Here is a 16,896-nt window from a genome sequence, read left to right as displayed (position 1 = left end):
GTTCCAGAGGGTTTGATCACACAGGCAAACATTGCGACCCAAAGAAGCCCCATTGCGGAAGTGGGAATCCTTGCACTAGTGGGACGACATCGTAGGATACAAACCTTAAAGATTACACAATCCATTTTATACTCTCTTTTTTTAACACTGAGACTCTTTTTAGGTGGGAAAAGCTCTAGTTACCATCAGCATCGGATTTATGTATAAGCAAAACAAGATATAGGTTAGGGCCCCACTCTCTAGGGGGCCCCAAAAAAATTTAAAGGAAAAAAAACCTGGATGTACATTTCCAAAATATAAGATAAAAAACAAATAAAATAAAACCTACATACAGCAACAGTGTTTTGTGTTGTGTAGGCTTCTGTGATGTAAGTAATGGGCCCCACCTGTTAGCCTGCTCCCTAAAATATCACTGCTTTGCTCATTTCTATATATAGGGTGCCTACATTCTGCATGGACTGTTGCACGGCAACATGTACAAATGGCTTTAGATACCTACTAGGTCCATAAATTACCATATAGCATGTATTCAACACAAATAACAGTGACAATTTGTTTATGACAAATGACAGTTGGACATATAAAGGGCCCCATTACATCGCCAGTAGTTTAGGGCTTCATCAAACCTAAATCCGGCCCTGGCTACCATAAATACAGAGCAAAACATAATCGCTAAATGCAAAAGAAGTAAAAGACCATAGTTCTCCTCACCGCAAAGGAACGATGGAGCTGGGTGATGTTATTAAATGCAATGACCACCGGAAGGATCTCTAAGGCACTGTATTCAAGGACAGCTGTGTTGAAGGAATTTGGATCGGCAGTCTGACCGTGGCTGAAAAAGACAGCAACTTTTCTCATGTTAGCACCTTGGAGAGTTCTCTTGAAGGCATTCCTGGCCACAAACCTCATGGATGCACCCGTGTCCCGTCGGCTCGCTGCTCTCTGATAAGAAAGTGCCTTGAGCTCTTGAAGCAAACGCTCCTTGCTGCGGAAATCCGAGAAGCGGATCAGATAGCGGGTGCTAGAGCTGTAGGACACGAGGCCCACCCTGGCTCCCACAGGACAGTTGCTTTCCCTGATTCTGAGGTCCTTCACAATCGCTATGACGATCTCCCTCATTCGGTCAAACATCTGAGGCGTGGTGTTTTGAGAGACATCCAAAGCAAACATTAATTCCGTGGGATATACCGGGCATTCTGGCGTCCCTAGGACAAAAGAGCGGATGGCATATCAAGTCAGACACCAGATTTCCAAAGGTCAGGAGACAAAATAATAATATAGAATAATAATTTATTTGTACCCCGTCCATCTGGCTGGGTTTCCCCAGCCACTCTGGGCAGCTTCCAACAAAGATTAAAAATACATTAAAATGTTACACATTAAAAACTTCCCTGAACAGGGCTGCCTTCAGATGTCCTCTAAATGTCAGGTAGTTGTTTATCTATTTGACATCTGATGGGAGAGCATTCCACAGGGCGGGCACCACTACTGAGAAGGCCCTCTGCCTGGTTCCCTGTAACTTGGTTTTTTGCAGTGAGGGAACCGCCAGAAGGCCCTCGGCGTTGGACCTCAGCGTCCGGGCTGAACGATGGGAGTGGAGATGCTCCTTCAGGTATACTGGGCCGAGGGCCATTTAGGGCTTTAAAGGTCACCACCAACATGTTGAATTGTGCTCGGAAACATACTGGGAGCCAATGTAGGTGTTTCAAGACTGATGTTATATGGTCTCGGCAGCCGCCCCCAGTCACCAGTCTAGCTCTGTGTTCAGTTCTTCTTTACAAAACAGAAATGCTTTATTTTATTTTTGTAGTTTAGAAAGTAATCTACAGATCTTTTCAAAATAAATAAATAAACAGGGGGTGGAGAATTCTCTTAGCTTTCCGAGGCATGAAGGAAGCACTTCATGCAGGACAGATGCTTGAAACTGCTCCACACGATGGAGCAGCAAGATAGTCTCTGTGTTGCAAGTTCACCAACACCTCTACAAAGGCAGAGGTTTATCAACCGTGAGCAGTAATGTTAGATGGCGCTGTGAAGACAAACCACACAGACTTGTCCCCACGCCATTCCACATGGTAAACTGATATGTGCAAAAAGGATTCCTAAATGGGGTAGTTGCTATAGCAGGGGTAGGAGATGTTTTGCAGCCAAGGGCCACATTTTTTTCTGGGGGCCACATACTATAATGAGGACATATTGTGCAATGTCTTGGGCCAGACAGTGAGATTCATCACTCAAGCACCTTATCAGATGCATGAGCATAGTTGGTTGTTTAAGCATTCATTGAAAGAAGATTGGGAAATGTTTATTGAATATATGGGGGAAACTGTATACACTTGAAAACGTTGGCAACATTAAGATAAATTCAACAGTGTAAATAAGTTTTGATGGAAATAATAATGGAATACTGAATGGTTTAGTTTATATAAAATATGCAGGGATTTATGATATGCAAAATGAACCATGGAAAGAGAAGGGAAGTCATTGATATTTTAAGGTTGTTTAAATGAATATTCTAAATTTAATAATTTAAAATTTGATAAAAATTATAAAAAAGAGCATAGTTGGTTATTTAGAAGTAAATGATGGTGCTAATATTATCATTAGGGTGGTTTTTTAAAAAGTTTTTAAAATCCATTGCATCAGATATCATACAATGCATAATTATACAAAAGAACATGTACAAAACCATAACAAATACAGTGCACAACAATTTACTACAGACAAAAAGAGAAAATTCACAAATGACATCTGCAGTATAATGTTAAGTGCCTACCTTGGTAACAAGCTAAAGGAAAGAGAGAGAAAATAATATAGCATCATTAACAACAACAACAACAACAACAACAACAACAACAACAACAACAACAACAACAGTTTATTATTTATACCCCGCCCATCTGGCTGGGTTTCCCCAGCCACCCCAAAAGATTATTAAAAACACAATAATACACCAAACATTAAAAACTTCCCTAAACAGGGTTGCCTTCAGATGTCTTCTAAAAGTCAGATCGTTGCTTATTTCCTTGATATCTGATGGGAGGGCGTTCCACAGGGCGGGCACCACTACCAAAAAAGCCCTCTGCCTGGTTCCCTGTAACCTTACTTCTTGCAGTGAGGGAACCACCAGAAGGCCCTTGGCACTGGACCTCAGCATCCGGGCTGAATGGTGTGGGTGGAGACGACGCTCCTTCAGATTTACTGGCAAGGTATGTAGCAAATGTTCAAGAGTCTCTTCTAGTTATCATAGAATGCTTCAACTATTATTTTACAGAAATCCTTTTGAATGGAATGGCGTAGCAATGGGGTGTAACACCGAATGTAGAGGACATTCGTGTCATATCCAATTTGTGCATTTGGGAATTAGAGCTCTCTGATGGATAAATATAATTCCTAGTATTCTTGGGGGTGCGGGGAAGCCATGGCTGTTAAAGTGGCATATATGTGCTTTAAATCACGGTGTGGATGCGACTTCAGATATAGCAAGTGACCACTGTGAGTAAGCTTGGCTTGTGGAGTTAAAAAAGAATGATTAAATGGATTATTCAATGAAGCAAAAGGTCCCAGCGGCTGGTCCTGCAGAAAGGACAAATTTGCCAGCTCCCAAATGTGTTTATTGCTTGGTGTAGACATTTCTGGCTTCCATGAAAAGTTAAAAAAAGCAGAATTAGGAGAGTGGTATATCACAGTTGCATAGGACTGCAGGATCTGAGCTATGACACAACAATGGAAATGGTCGTCAAGGAGCTATCATGACAACAGCCAGAGATAACTCCCTATAGCAGCAGTTTACTAAAGATTTGACAAGACAGATAGCCAGATCAGCCAAAGAGTCTCCTAAAGCTATTTGAAAACTCGTCGACATCTTAAGTCTGTGGAGGTCAGTAGTCAACCAAAGCTATATGATTAAGGGTGGTGCTTTCGGGACACGGGTGGGTTAAACCACAGAGCCTAGGACTTGCTGATCAGAAGGTCGGCGGTTCGAATCCCCGCAACGGGGTGAGCTCCCGTTGCTCGGTCCCTGCTCCTGCCAACCTAGCAGTTTGAAAGCACGTCAAAGTGCAAGTAGATAAATAGGTACCGCTCTGGTGGGAAGGTAAATGGCATTTCCGTGCGCTGCTCTGGTTCGCCAGAAGAGGCTTAGTCATGCTGGCCACATGACCCAGAAGCTGTACGCCGGCTCCCTCGGCCAATAAAGCGAGATGAGTGCCGCAACCCCAGAGTCGGCCACGACTGGACCTAATGGTCAGGGGTCCCTTTACCTTTACCTATCTGTCCATGACAATAGGACAATCATTTATCCTTCATGAGTAACTGAATGCAGTAGGAATTAATACTTACAGCTGTGCTCACGAATATAAGCAATGAGTTCGCACGGCTACAGAGTGAGAAAGAGAAGAAAAGTTGAGTAATCCACAGATTACAGGGGGGAATTATAGAACCTTTCTGAATATTTAAGGTCCATTATGTGGTGAATACATACGGAAAAAGAAGCCACACCTCTTGCTCCTTTAATACCCTGAAAGAAGAAAAATAGCATATGATAGTAGAACAAATAGATTTCTGTGCTCAGTCACAACTGATAATGAAGCTGAAAGAAAAGTCATTAAGTAAGGCAACTGCAGCAGAATATCAACATTCATTCAGCAAAGCTGTTTGTTCCATTGATTTGGTTTAGAACTTAGAAATATGGCGACACCATTTTTTTTATTATTGATAAGAAATACGTTGGAAAACACACCTAGGATTCAGTACCACTCGGTGTTCTTGCTTTCATTTGAAAGATATTTATCTATATTCTGCAAATTTAAAAAAAAATGATATAGTGGTAACTCGGGTTAAGTACTTAATTTGTTCTGGAGGTCCGTACTCAACCTGAAACTGTTCTTAACCTGGAGCACCACTTTAGTTAATGGGGCCTCCTGCTGCTGCCGTGCCGCCGGAGCACGATTTCTGTTCTCATCCTGAAGCAAAGTTCTTAACCTGAAGCACTATTTCTGGGTTAGTGGAGTTTGTAACCTGAAGCGTATTTAACCTGAAGCGTATGTAACCCGAGGTACCACTGTACTAGACTATACTACACTTAAATGTTTAAATGTTTCTTTGATTGTCCTTGAATCTTCCGATCACATTTGCCACACCAACGTTTGAGAACCATTGCCTTAAAATGACATGCCCTATTCCAACCTACCTCAGTCCACACAAGGGGAAAAATTGAATTAGCTATGGAGATATAGATGGAGGTGTAAATTATATATCACACTTGGCCTACAGTTACTGTAGCCCACACAGTGACTAAGCTCTACATGAATATCAGGTTGCCCAAAGCAAAGATGGCATATTCACATACCCTACGTCCGGGAGGACCACGATCTCCCAATGTACCCTTTAGGCCAGTAGCACCTTCAGGACCCTAAAAACAATGATGGGGAGAGACACTCCTTAAAAATGCAATTAGCAACGTGGGCATTACAGAAAAGGTAAATGAGCCTAACAGTAAAATACAGGATAGACAATCAGTGAACTGGAGTTATTCCTTATGAAAAGTTGCAGGAACTGCAGGAACATTTGGGGAAGTGTCTTAATTATGACTCCTTAATGTCAACATCATTATGGTAGAACTAAATTCATAGGCACAAAGAATCAGAAGACTCAGCATGTTGTTTCTTTCTTCCAGAGGGAGGATTTCATCTCTGTTATCATTCTCTCTCCCCCCCCCCACCCGGACTGCTGCCGCCTCCGCCTCCTCCTTCTTGAATTAATCACACGGCAGAGGGCCTTGACAGTGGTGGCCCCACAATTGTGGAAGTTGCAAATGGGCCTTAAAGATCCATCTTTTTATGGTTGCATTCAGTAGCTGATTACACACTGAGCTGCCGAAATGGTTCTGTGGTCTGCTTTCCAAGGCTGAGTTGTTCTCTTTGGGCTGGCTGTTTAGTGGTATTTTGAGTAGAGGGAATAGTTTCAATTTCTATATTATTTTGTTTTGAGGCGCTTTCGGTTAGCTACTTTGTTGGAGATTTGTTTCCTCAAAAAGTGGTTTACAAATGGAAACAAACAGGGATAGGGGGAAATGGTCTCTCTTTCCACTGTAGCCTAGCCGCCCCTTTTTGTCAGCCCATTTTTAAACCAAGGAGAGGGAAAGTAGTTTGTGACACAGTATGTGTGTGTGTGACATGACTAAATTGGTCCTTTGGATCTTAGCCTAGGTTTGTATGAAAATTGATATAGCGCCAACCAGCAAGCTTTCTTTAATACTGTTTTTACAGAAACACAGATGGAATGTGTTATCTGTACACTTATCGCCGTTAACAATAATTTATATAGCACTCCTACAGTTGAAAACTCTTTTACAGCCCTTATCTCATTAATTATGGTCACAGCATGACCAAAACATGCAAAAATACTTCAGTTTAGGAGAACTGTGTCTGAAATAGCATTCCTGTTGAGTTAGGACAGGCAAACCATTATCTGCAATTTCTGGAAAATCCATAACTCCTCATTTCTCCAAGTTTTTCCCAGCTGGATAAATGGGTATTTACCACAAGTGGCTATTTTGTGTGGATCTATTATTATTTTAAATCATAACTGTCAACTTTTCCCTTTTCTTGTGAGGAATCCTATTAGGAATAAGGGAATTTCCCTTTAAAATAGGGAAACGTTGACAGCTATGTTTTAAATATGTTTTTAATTGCTTTTTTGATTTTAACCACTTTAGATATATTTCGTGTAAATCACCTGGAGATGGTTGTTTAGAAGGCAACTAATAAATCGACGGTGGTCATGATAATCTAAAGCTCTCCTTTTTAAAAGTAGGGGAAACTGAAACAGATATATCTCCAAATGACAGAGTTATTATTAGCAGTAGTAAGCTAGTATAAAGGTCTCTAATCCCGCCCCCTTGCCGTCTCATTCACAGGCAGCAAAAGCAGGGAGCATTTGGGCAATTTTCAGGTGGGTGAGAGGAGTGAAAATTTCAGGGACAGGACGGGGAAAGCAGTGATAGACTTCCAGGTAGCTGAAAGTTGGCGTTAGACATTTTTGTCAGAACCTGCCATTTTCTGTTAGACTCAGTTTTACTTTTGAGTGTAAAGATAAAGGGACCCCTGACCATTAGGTCCGGTCGTGACCGACTCTGGGGTTGCGGTTCTCATCTCGCTTTATTGGCCAAGGGAGCCAGTGTACAGCTTCCGGGTCATGTGGCCAGCATGACTAAGCTGCTTCTGGCGAACCAGAACAGAACACAGAAATGCCGTTTACCTTCCCGCCGAAGCAGTACCTATTTATCTACTTGCACTTTGACGTGCTTTCGAACTGCTAGGTTGGCAGGAGCAGGGACCGAGCAACAGGAGCTCACCCCGTCACAGGGATTCGAACCGCCGACCTTCTGATTGTCAAGTCCTAGGCTCTGTGGTTTAACCCACAGAGCCACCCGCATCCCTACTTTTGAGTGTGGGTGTGTGCAAATGAGACCAGTTCTTCTGCCTTCACGGTACATCTTTGAGGGACCAGTATCTTACTCACTGTTTGAACCAGAGTAAGCTGTGGGTAAACCTTCTAAGTCACCTGTTCCACAAATTATGGTATGTCAGACCCTCCAAGTGTCCCTATTGTCCAGGGACGTTCTTGATTTAAAGAGGCCATCTCGGTTTCTGATTTGATCCCAGAATGTCCCACTTTTCCTTAGGATGTCCCTATTTTCATTGGAGAAATGTTGGAGGGTATGGAGTTATCTGACCCCCAAGTCGTCTGAAGGTAAGGTTTTTAATGTTTAATCTTTTATTATGTTCTTTATATCTGTTGGAAGCTCCCCAGAGTGGCTGGGGCAAACCAGCAAGATGTGTGCGGTATAAATAGTAAAATTATCATTATGGAATGGGAGGTCCCTATTTTCATCAGAGAACTGTTGGAGGGTATGGTGTGTTTCTTCAGAAGCTGGCACCAAACAGCACAATACTAACCATAGCCACGAAGGAGAAAGTTCTGTTGAATATAATGGAGCTTACTCTCAGGTAAGTGGAATTAGGATTTCAGCCTAAAACAACAGACAGCGCTAGTTGCAATCTGAGTAATAGGAAAGCTTTTATCTGGGGAACATTCCTCCAGGCTGTACTCATATATGAACACAGAGTACTGGGAGTACCCTTAACTGAAAGCAGAGGTGATATATTGAATCAGTGTTTCACTTCAGCTTTGGCAACAAACCTTTCTGGATTCTAAAAATGAAAAATGGGCCAGTTGAAACTTATGTCTGGTTGTCACCAGATGAAGCCTACAGTAGAAAAGACACAGCTGTGTCTTGAGGAAGGCCAAAAGCACAATTACTCCAAATTACTCTTTCAGGTATTATTACAGTGGTACCTTGCAAGACGAAATTAATTCGTTCTGCGAGTTTTTCGTCTTGCAATTTTTTCGTCTTGCGAAGCACGGACTTTGGAAAAGCTTCAAAAATCACAAAAGTCTTCAAAAAACCTCAAAAAAGCGTGCTATGAGTTGCTCCTCGAAGTCAAGTCGCAACTGCACCCCCCTGAATGCACGGTTTTAAGAAAAAGGAAACAAACTTGCAACACAAAGGAAACAAACTTGCAATACGTTTTCGTCTTGCGAAGCAAGCCCATAGGGAAATTCGTCTTGCGAAGCAACTCAAAAAACGAAAAACTCTTTCGTCTTGCGAGTTTTTCGTCTTACAAGGCATTCGTCTTGCGAGGTACCACTGTATTCCTAATCACAATAAATCCTGCCCTCCTTTCAAGACGGTCTCGGTGGGATGCTTAGTCTTTCCCAGTTTTATCTTCATAGCAACCCTTTGGGGTAGGGTCATGTTGTGAGTGAACTTCATGGCTTAATGGGGAGCTAAGCCTTTGCCTACTGACACCAAGATTCAATCCAATACATTGCACACGCCCTCATGATACAACAAGCTTAAATCCAGATACCTCTCCATGTCAGGATTGCAATTGTGTAAGCAATGGGAGTAAGCAGTGTGTGTGTGTGTGTGTGTGTGTGTGTGTGTGTGTCTGTCTGTCTGTCTGTGTGTGTGTGTGTGTTTCAAGCACATTTTGATATTAAGAGAACATAAAGAATTGGCTTACCATTCTCCCAGCGGTTCCTTTTGGCCCAGGTTCTCCTGCAATGCCAGGGCTGCCAGCCTCACCCTAATGGAAATACATAAAACACAATGAATTTGAGGGGAAATGGCTACTGAAAGCCTCTGCTTATTAATTACAATATTTATATGGCCTGCCTTTTGTACCAAAGCACCCCAAACGACCAAGATATCAAGTACAATCAAACCTTGGTTCTCGATCATCTCCGTTGCTGAACGTTTCGGCTCCCAAAAATCGAAAACACAGAAGTAAGTGTTCCGGTTTTCGAACGTATTTTGGAAGCTGAATGCCCGTTGCGGCAGACAAGCGGCTTCTGATTGGCTCTTCCAATTGCAAAAGCCAATCAGAAGCCACAACTCAGAAATCGAACATTTCAGAAGTCGAACGTCCTTCCAGAATGGATTATGTTCGACTTCCGAGGTACCACTGTAGTTATTAAAAACCAGGCAGTTGCTGGTTTGGAGTGAGATTCAATGACATACTGGCAAATTCAGGTTGCACAATTAAAAGTGGTTAATTGGGCAGTCTTGCGCAACAATCCCACTTCCCCAAAGTACCAGATTTTCGCAGCGAGTCAAATAACAGGCAAATGCCCTGGAAAGTGGGGGGATAACACTTGCTTTGATGCAAAACAGAGCAGCGTTGCAGAAATTGAACGGGGCTGTTAAGCTATTCAAATAGCCCGACTCTATCACAACATTTAATAAACCACCGGGTGAAAATAACGATAATCAAAGGATGGAAAAGGAGGATCCAAATCCAGTACAAATGGAAGAGTTCTTTCCAACACAATTAGCAGACATGGAGTGGATCTAAAAAGGGGGGGGGGTGCTATAAATAAGTCAGAAATTAGATCATTATAACAAAAAAAATCCCTATGGAAAACCATGTTTAATTTTTTTCTGCTCTCTGGCACCATCTGGTGTTGCATGTTTATAGCACATTCAAATTGCTGCTTCTTTACTAATGTAGCTGAGTCCATGGAGTCCTGATCAGGACTGCAGTGAGGGGCAAAGGTTTAATGCCCCAGACAGACTTCCAATCCAGATCAGCTATTTAAGTGATTGCACTGATCATGTTTAACCCCCAAACATTTTTGTTCATGCTTGTACACTTGATTCTGAATCAATCCAAAGAAGACTTGACCATCACTGATAGCCTGCTGACAAATTTGAGGAGTGACATTATCAAACACTATTATCTTTCCAATCTTCCTCTGCATTGCAACATGCTGTCATCCACCAAGGCAGTGAGAGATTTTACTTTCTTGGGCTCCATGATCACTGCAGATGGTGACAGCAGTCATGAAATTAAAAGATGCCTGCTTCTTGGGAGAAAAGCAATGACAAACCTAGACAGCATCTTAAAAAGCAGAGACATCACCTTGCCAACAAAGGTCCGTATAGTTAAAGCTATGGTTTTCCCAGTAGTGATGTATGGAAGTGAGAGCTGGACCATCAAGAAGGCTGATCGCCGAAGAATTGATGCTTTTGAATTCTGGTGCTGGAGAAGACTCTTGAGAGTCCCATGGACTGCAAGAAGATCAAACCTATCCATTCTGAAGGAAATCAGCCCTGAGTGCTCACTGGAAGGACAGATCGTGAAGCTGAGGCTCCAATACTTTGGCCACCTCATGAGAAGAGAAGACTCCCTGGAAAAGACCCTGATGTTGGGAAAGATGGAGGGCACAAGGAGAAGGGGACGACAGAGGACGAGATGGTTGGATATGTTCTTGAAGCTACCAGCATGAGTCTGTCCAAACTGCGGGAGGCGGTGGAAGACAGGAGTGCCTGGCGTGCTCTGGTCCATGGGGTCATGAAGAGTTGGACACGACTAAACATCTAAACAACAACAACAAATCATCCACCAAGCAGGACTTTCTTAATGATATTTGAGCCAATTATCCTTTCATAGCTTTCAGCCAATCATGCTTCTTCTGATGTCCCATTTTATTTCCATGCTTTTGCATATTCACTTGCCAAATCATTAAATCACAGAGGAAACAGTGGGACACAGAAGAGATGTGGCCTTTTTTATATTAAAAAAAATACGCATGTCATAGTTTTTCCAAAGAACAGTACCTTCTCACCCATAGCTCCAGGAAAGCCTTTTTGCCCCTGTAACACACAAAGGATGGAAACAGTGTTTAATCATGTTTATGCGTTATTTTAAGCAACCCTCATAAAGATATAGCAGCAACTACTGCAAGAAGAAAAGTGCATTTTATCTTCCTATTTCCTCCGCACAGTCTAGATTTCTAATGGGATTCATCTGGTATGACTTTTTTCAATAGCTGCTTTGATCTAGCTGCAAACTCTTGCAGCCAGCTCACTTATTCCCTGAAGAGAGATTCAGGGTCTATTCCCCATCACTTTTACATAATGACCGCTCCCCGCTTAAAACGGGGGGCGCCCTTTGCGTGGACACGCACAGCCCTAGATCTGGAGTGGCCCCATCAGCATAGGCTTGGCTTTACCTTCCCTCAGGTGGGATACCTGGAGGTCTCCGCCTACCTCAGTCAGTTGTCCAATCCCACCTGGGGGAAGTGTTGCCAAGGAGACCAGGCCAGGTAGGGGAGGGATTATCTGCCCACACAATAGAGGGAGGATCTTACCTGGGAATCCTCACTTGACTCCAGAGCTTCTCCCACCCTACCCACCCTCAGTTAATGTCTTCTTTTGCAGGTTAACTTTTCTTCATAGGTTTTGCAGGTTAACCTGTCTCCACAGGTATGCGGGTGCTGCTACGTTAAGGTCGCTGTTAAAGGGCCGGAAAGGAATTTCCCTGCATTGGCAGGTTTCGCCTTTCCCGTAGCAAAACGTCACAACTTTGGCGGTATCAGGCCTTGGGCGGAATCCTTTAGTCCATCTTCCTCTTTGCGGCGGTGATACCAGGGTTCCCCGTTAAAGGGGTTTCTGAAGGGAGGCTTTGACCGTACGCCGAAAGGTCGTCATTGCTCTCCCCTGCGGCAGCGGCGTAACGGGGGCCGCTATCTCTGCTTCAACGTATGTTCTCCAGAGCCGGCCCATCCCCCCCCCCACACACTGGATAACCCTGAAGCTCTCTAGGTCCCCAGCTGGGGACTGGGGAGGGATAACGCCCAATGCCTGAGCCAAGGTCTACCCACATTTGAAATTTAATAAAGTTGTGGCCAATTTAATCCCATAGCACGTTGTCTTGAGTCATTATTCCACATGACGGGGGGACCGCGCGGGATCTGGGGACTCCGCCTGTCCATGCAAATAATGGCACTTTGTTGTTGTTGTTGTTGTTGTTTTGAGTCAGTAGGCACAGATCAGGCTTCCTCAAACTCGGCCCTCCAGATGTTTTTGGCCTACAACTCCCATGATCCCTAGCTAGCAGGACCAGTGGTCAGGGATGATGGGAATTGTAGTCTCAAAACATCTGGAGGGCAGAGGTTGAGGATGCCTGGCACGGATCGTGGGAACAAAGGCAGTCGATTCAGGCTGACCAGCACCCAAAGTCACAAGACTACTGTGTTGACGCCTACACTCTTGGACGATTCCCTTTGTAGGCAAAAGCAAAAACAAAACATTTTTATAACCCCAAGCTGTCCAATGATAACTCAGCAAATTTAGTGCCCTCCAAAACCCACAAAGTTTGGCTGAAAAACAGAAAACTGGGAGGAGTGGAAATGTCCCACACAGCTTATACTTTATAGTTTCTCAGCGGAAGATATGACTAGTGTTACTGGAATTTTTTTAAGGTTGGAGGAGGGGGGTTGCCCTCCACCATCTCTCTCTCTCTCTCTCTCTCTCTCTCTCTCTCTCTCTCTCTCTCTCTCTCACACACACACACACACACACACACATTATTATTATTATTATTATTATTATTATTATTATTATTTATTTATACCCCGCCCATCTGGCTGGGTTTCCCAAGCCACTCTGGGCAGCTTCCGACTGAATATTAAAAACAATACAGCATCAGACATTAAAAACTTCCCTAAACAGGGCCGCTTTCAGTTGTCTTTTAAAAGTACAGTAGAATTATTTCCTTGACATCTGCTGGGAGAGCATTCCACAGGGCAGGTGCCAGTACCAAGGAGGCCCTCTGCCTGGTTCCCTCTAACCTCACTTCGCGCAGTGAGGAAACCGCCAGAAGGCCCTCGGTGCTGGACCTCCGGGCTGGACGATGGGGGTGGAAATGCCCCTTCAGGTATCCTGGGCCAAGGCTGTTTAGGGCTTTAAAGGTCAGCACCAACACTTTGAATTGTGCTCGGAAACATACTGGGAGCCAATATAGATCTTTCAGAACCAGTGTTATATGGTCTCGGCGGCCGCTCCCGGTCACCAGTCTAGCAGCCGCATTCTGGATTAATTGCAATTTCCCCGTCACCTTCAAATGTAGCCCCACGTAGAGCGCATTGCAATAGTCCAAGCGGGAGATAACTAGAGCATGCACCACTCTGGCAAGACAGACATACACCCTGACTACCAAAATCAACACAGTCATTTCTGCAAATGTCCCCACAAAACACTTCATCACAAAGTTTCCCCCACCCCCACCTCTATTCAAAGGGCCTCCACAGCACATTACCAAATGTATCAGTTCAGTGGTAAATGTACCTATGTACTGGCTCACTGGGAAAACTTTAGAAAGTCATATAAAATCACTCTAATATCGGATTTGCGCCATTCCAACTTTGTTCTGTTCAGGAAAGGAATGGCTACGAAGGGGGAGGGTCTGGCATGTGGGCAGCCATAATCCCTCAAGCCTGAGATCATGTATTCAGCAGCCTCTTGCACAAGAGATAATCCCTGGCAGCCTGGCAGATGCGTGTCAGACAGGTAGCCATCCCACAGACAATAACAGACCCTCCAGGAATAGACTGGGTTCTTGGTCAGGACAAAGGAGGGGATTACCTTGACCAGGAAAAACAGGAACTTGTAAATATTTCTTTTGTATCACTTGACGGGTGTGTGGTGGAGGGCAAGGGAGAGATGGGGGCATATCTGATGAACTGGTTTTTGCCAGAAGAAAAACAAACCTCCCTGTTTGTGACATATGTATGATGTATCTATGATGTACGCGAGGTTCCAACCAAAGAAGAATGGCAACTTAAACTGATGGAATATGGGCAGCTTGCAGATTTAACATATGGAATAAGAGAACAACAAGAATTCACATTTAAAGAAGACTGGAAAATGTTTACTGAGTATATGGGTGAATATTGTCTTCATTTAAAAACGCTGGTAGCATTAATTTAACAGTGTAAATAAGATTTCATGGATGTAACATTGAATTACTGAATGGTTTAGTTAATGTAAAATATGCAGGGATGTATTACCACAGAAAGATAAGAAGGGAAGTCATTGATTTAAGGTTGTTTAAATGAATATTTTGAAATGTAATTTAGAAAATTTAATAAAATTTAATATTTTTTTATCTAGATAGCCAACAGGTTCTTGCCTGGACATCTTAGGGATTTTAACCTCCTTTTTCTTTTAATTTACAGACCGATAGATGTGAAAAAATCACCTACGTATAACAGAAACCACGATGCTGTGAGTGGGGAACATGGCGACCACCAGTTGTTGGTAGATTACAACTCCCTGACTCATTGGCTTAGTGGAGCTGATGAGAATAGGAATCCAGCAAAATCTGTAGGATCATGGGTTTCCTAACCCTGCATTACTTTATTTTTGTGTATGTACGTGTTTGCTGGCAAACTGATAGGTGTCAAACCACCAAGCTTGATACTTTGTAGAGATACCTCTACAATAATCCATGTTTTATTTCTGTTTACTTATAAAAAGAGCTCAGATTTTCATTAAAGATTTCTTTTCACTCTTACCTTTATTCCTTTATGTCCTTGTTTACCATATCCAACTGCACCACCATCACCCTAAAGCAAAGTTACATTACATCAGTGTTTCATTTTTGTTTCCATCTACCCTTTTGGGGGCACAAAGGTCTTCTTTGCTTCCATTTTGTATTAATAATCGCAGAAGCGGAAGAGGATTTTGACAAATATAAACAAACAGAGGACTACAACATCCATTTCTCCTCCTACTTTCCATAAATACTTTTCATTTATTCCTATAGTAAGATGAGCTCAATTAATACTTCTTCTGATAAATTTATCTGCACTGGGGTTTTTTGGGGTTGTTTTTTTTTTAAGGTTCAAGACTAATGATCAATTAATTAATTAAATCTTTAAACTGCTGTTGATCCAAAGATCTCAGGAAGGTACACAAGATAAATAAATACAGGATAAAAATTACAGGAATGTAAACAAAATAATAACATGCAAACCCTTATTCCCCGGCATCCTGGTGGACCTCTCTCCCCTTTTATGCCGGGGTCACCAGGCTCTCCCTGTTAAATGAATACAAAATTGATATTGTTAGAGGATTTCGAATGGGATACATGTCCTCTCAGAATCCCTTCTCTCAGAATCATGAGTTTAAATTTGTAAAACTGGCTTCTGGAGATAACCTCCACTGCAATAATCCCAAATCTGTTCCCAAAATACCTCCTTTGCTCGCTAAATTGCCCTAACCTGTTAAGTATCTGCTTTGTTATGTAAGCAAGGGACAATCTATTGCCACAAAAACTAAATTACTGAGGACACTTTTAGGAGATGAGAGTCATCTCCTGACCAGACTGGAAGTGATGTTATCAAGTCGTCTCTCTGTATGAAAGAGAATCGGCTCACAGGTTTCGGAGCCAACCAAAGTCAAAGAGAAGAGGCTGAGTTTTAGATTTAGGAAGCTAACAGCTTTTGGGGAACTGGTGGTATTCCCCTAGACATCTAATCGGTGAATTTGAGACATTTTTTAGAGTTGCATCTCCGCTTAAGCCTGGCCTCTATATACGGGTAAACAGTGGTTTTTTCTGGGGGTACACATACCCCAAAACATTTTGTGAATCTAAGATTGGTCTCATTGAAGGGCAGTATTTCAATATGAGTAGGAAAATGAGAGTACAGTGGTACCTCGGGTTAAGTACTTAATTCGTTCCGGAGGTCCGTTCTTAACCTGAAACTGTTCTTAACCTGAAGCACCACTTTAGCTAATGGGGCCTCCTGCTGCCGCCGCGCCGCCGGAGCACAATTTCTGTTCTCAACCTGAAGCAAAGTTCTTAACCTGAAGCACTATTTCTGGGTTAGCGGAGTCTGTAACATGAAGCATGTGTAACCTGAAGCGTATGTAACCCGAGGTACCACTGTACCCCTAAACATTTTTAAAGGAAAGAAGCACTGTGTGTAAATAAAATCATATATCACAAAAATGCCACAAGCCTCCAGTGACCTGGGAGTTTTACACTGCTCAGGGAACTGGGACAAATTGAGATTAATTTCAGTGTCAACAAGGATGTCACAACATACTGCATCTGTGATCAAAATTGCCACAACCTGCTGAAAACTCAAAATAAGGCATCACAGATAAATTCCATGTCCATGCAGTTTAAATCAGATCAGTAGGGCAAATCATATATTTCCTGTGTGTGAAAATAAGAACCATTACCATTTTCCCCTCCATATCTGAATGAACAGGAAACCTCTCAGGGGTGAATTTGGCTGTCTGGGTGTCATGCAATTAACACATCTGGAAAATAACTTCTGATCAATTCCAGAGCATTTCTGCTTGGTGGGATTAAAAGACAATGTGTGAACTGAAACAGGCCCAGGAGCCCACATGTGAATATATTTAAGAGGAATTTGCAAACAAATTTTATAACTAAAAGTATGGATGCTCCTGAGGAGCAATTGCAGGGATATGATAAAAGCTCGCGGCATCCATCCCCTGGCTGGCTAAAT

General features: G+C 42.8%; 1 protein-coding gene across 1 annotated transcript in view; it reads right to left on the bottom strand.

The window, feature by feature from the left end:
* LOC309352962 (collagen alpha-6(VI) chain-like) overlaps positions 1 to 16,896 on the bottom strand; it is a 66,125-nt gene that overhangs the window by 8,053 nt on the left and 41,176 nt on the right. The window contains exons 24-31 of the mRNA XM_081881786.1: positions 15,390 to 15,452; positions 14,929 to 14,979; positions 11,189 to 11,224; positions 9,093 to 9,155; positions 5,351 to 5,413; positions 4,425 to 4,519; positions 3,107 to 3,213; positions 712 to 1,205 (exon numbers count right to left, since the gene is read on the bottom strand). Coding sequence (XP_081737912.1) covers positions 712 to 1,205; positions 3,107 to 3,213; positions 4,425 to 4,519; positions 5,351 to 5,413; positions 9,093 to 9,155; positions 11,189 to 11,224; positions 14,929 to 14,979; positions 15,390 to 15,452 — 972 coding nt within the window. The remainder of the gene's footprint in view (positions 1 to 711; positions 1,206 to 3,106; positions 3,214 to 4,424; positions 4,520 to 5,350; positions 5,414 to 9,092; positions 9,156 to 11,188; positions 11,225 to 14,928; positions 14,980 to 15,389; positions 15,453 to 16,896) is intronic.

The sequence above is a fragment of the Podarcis erhardii genome, assembly GCF_964252035.2.
Source record: "Podarcis erhardii genome assembly, chromosome: 12".
NCBI lineage: Eukaryota > Metazoa > Chordata > Lepidosauria > Squamata > Lacertidae > Podarcis > Podarcis erhardii.
This window is presented reverse-complemented; position numbering and strand designations above follow the sequence as displayed.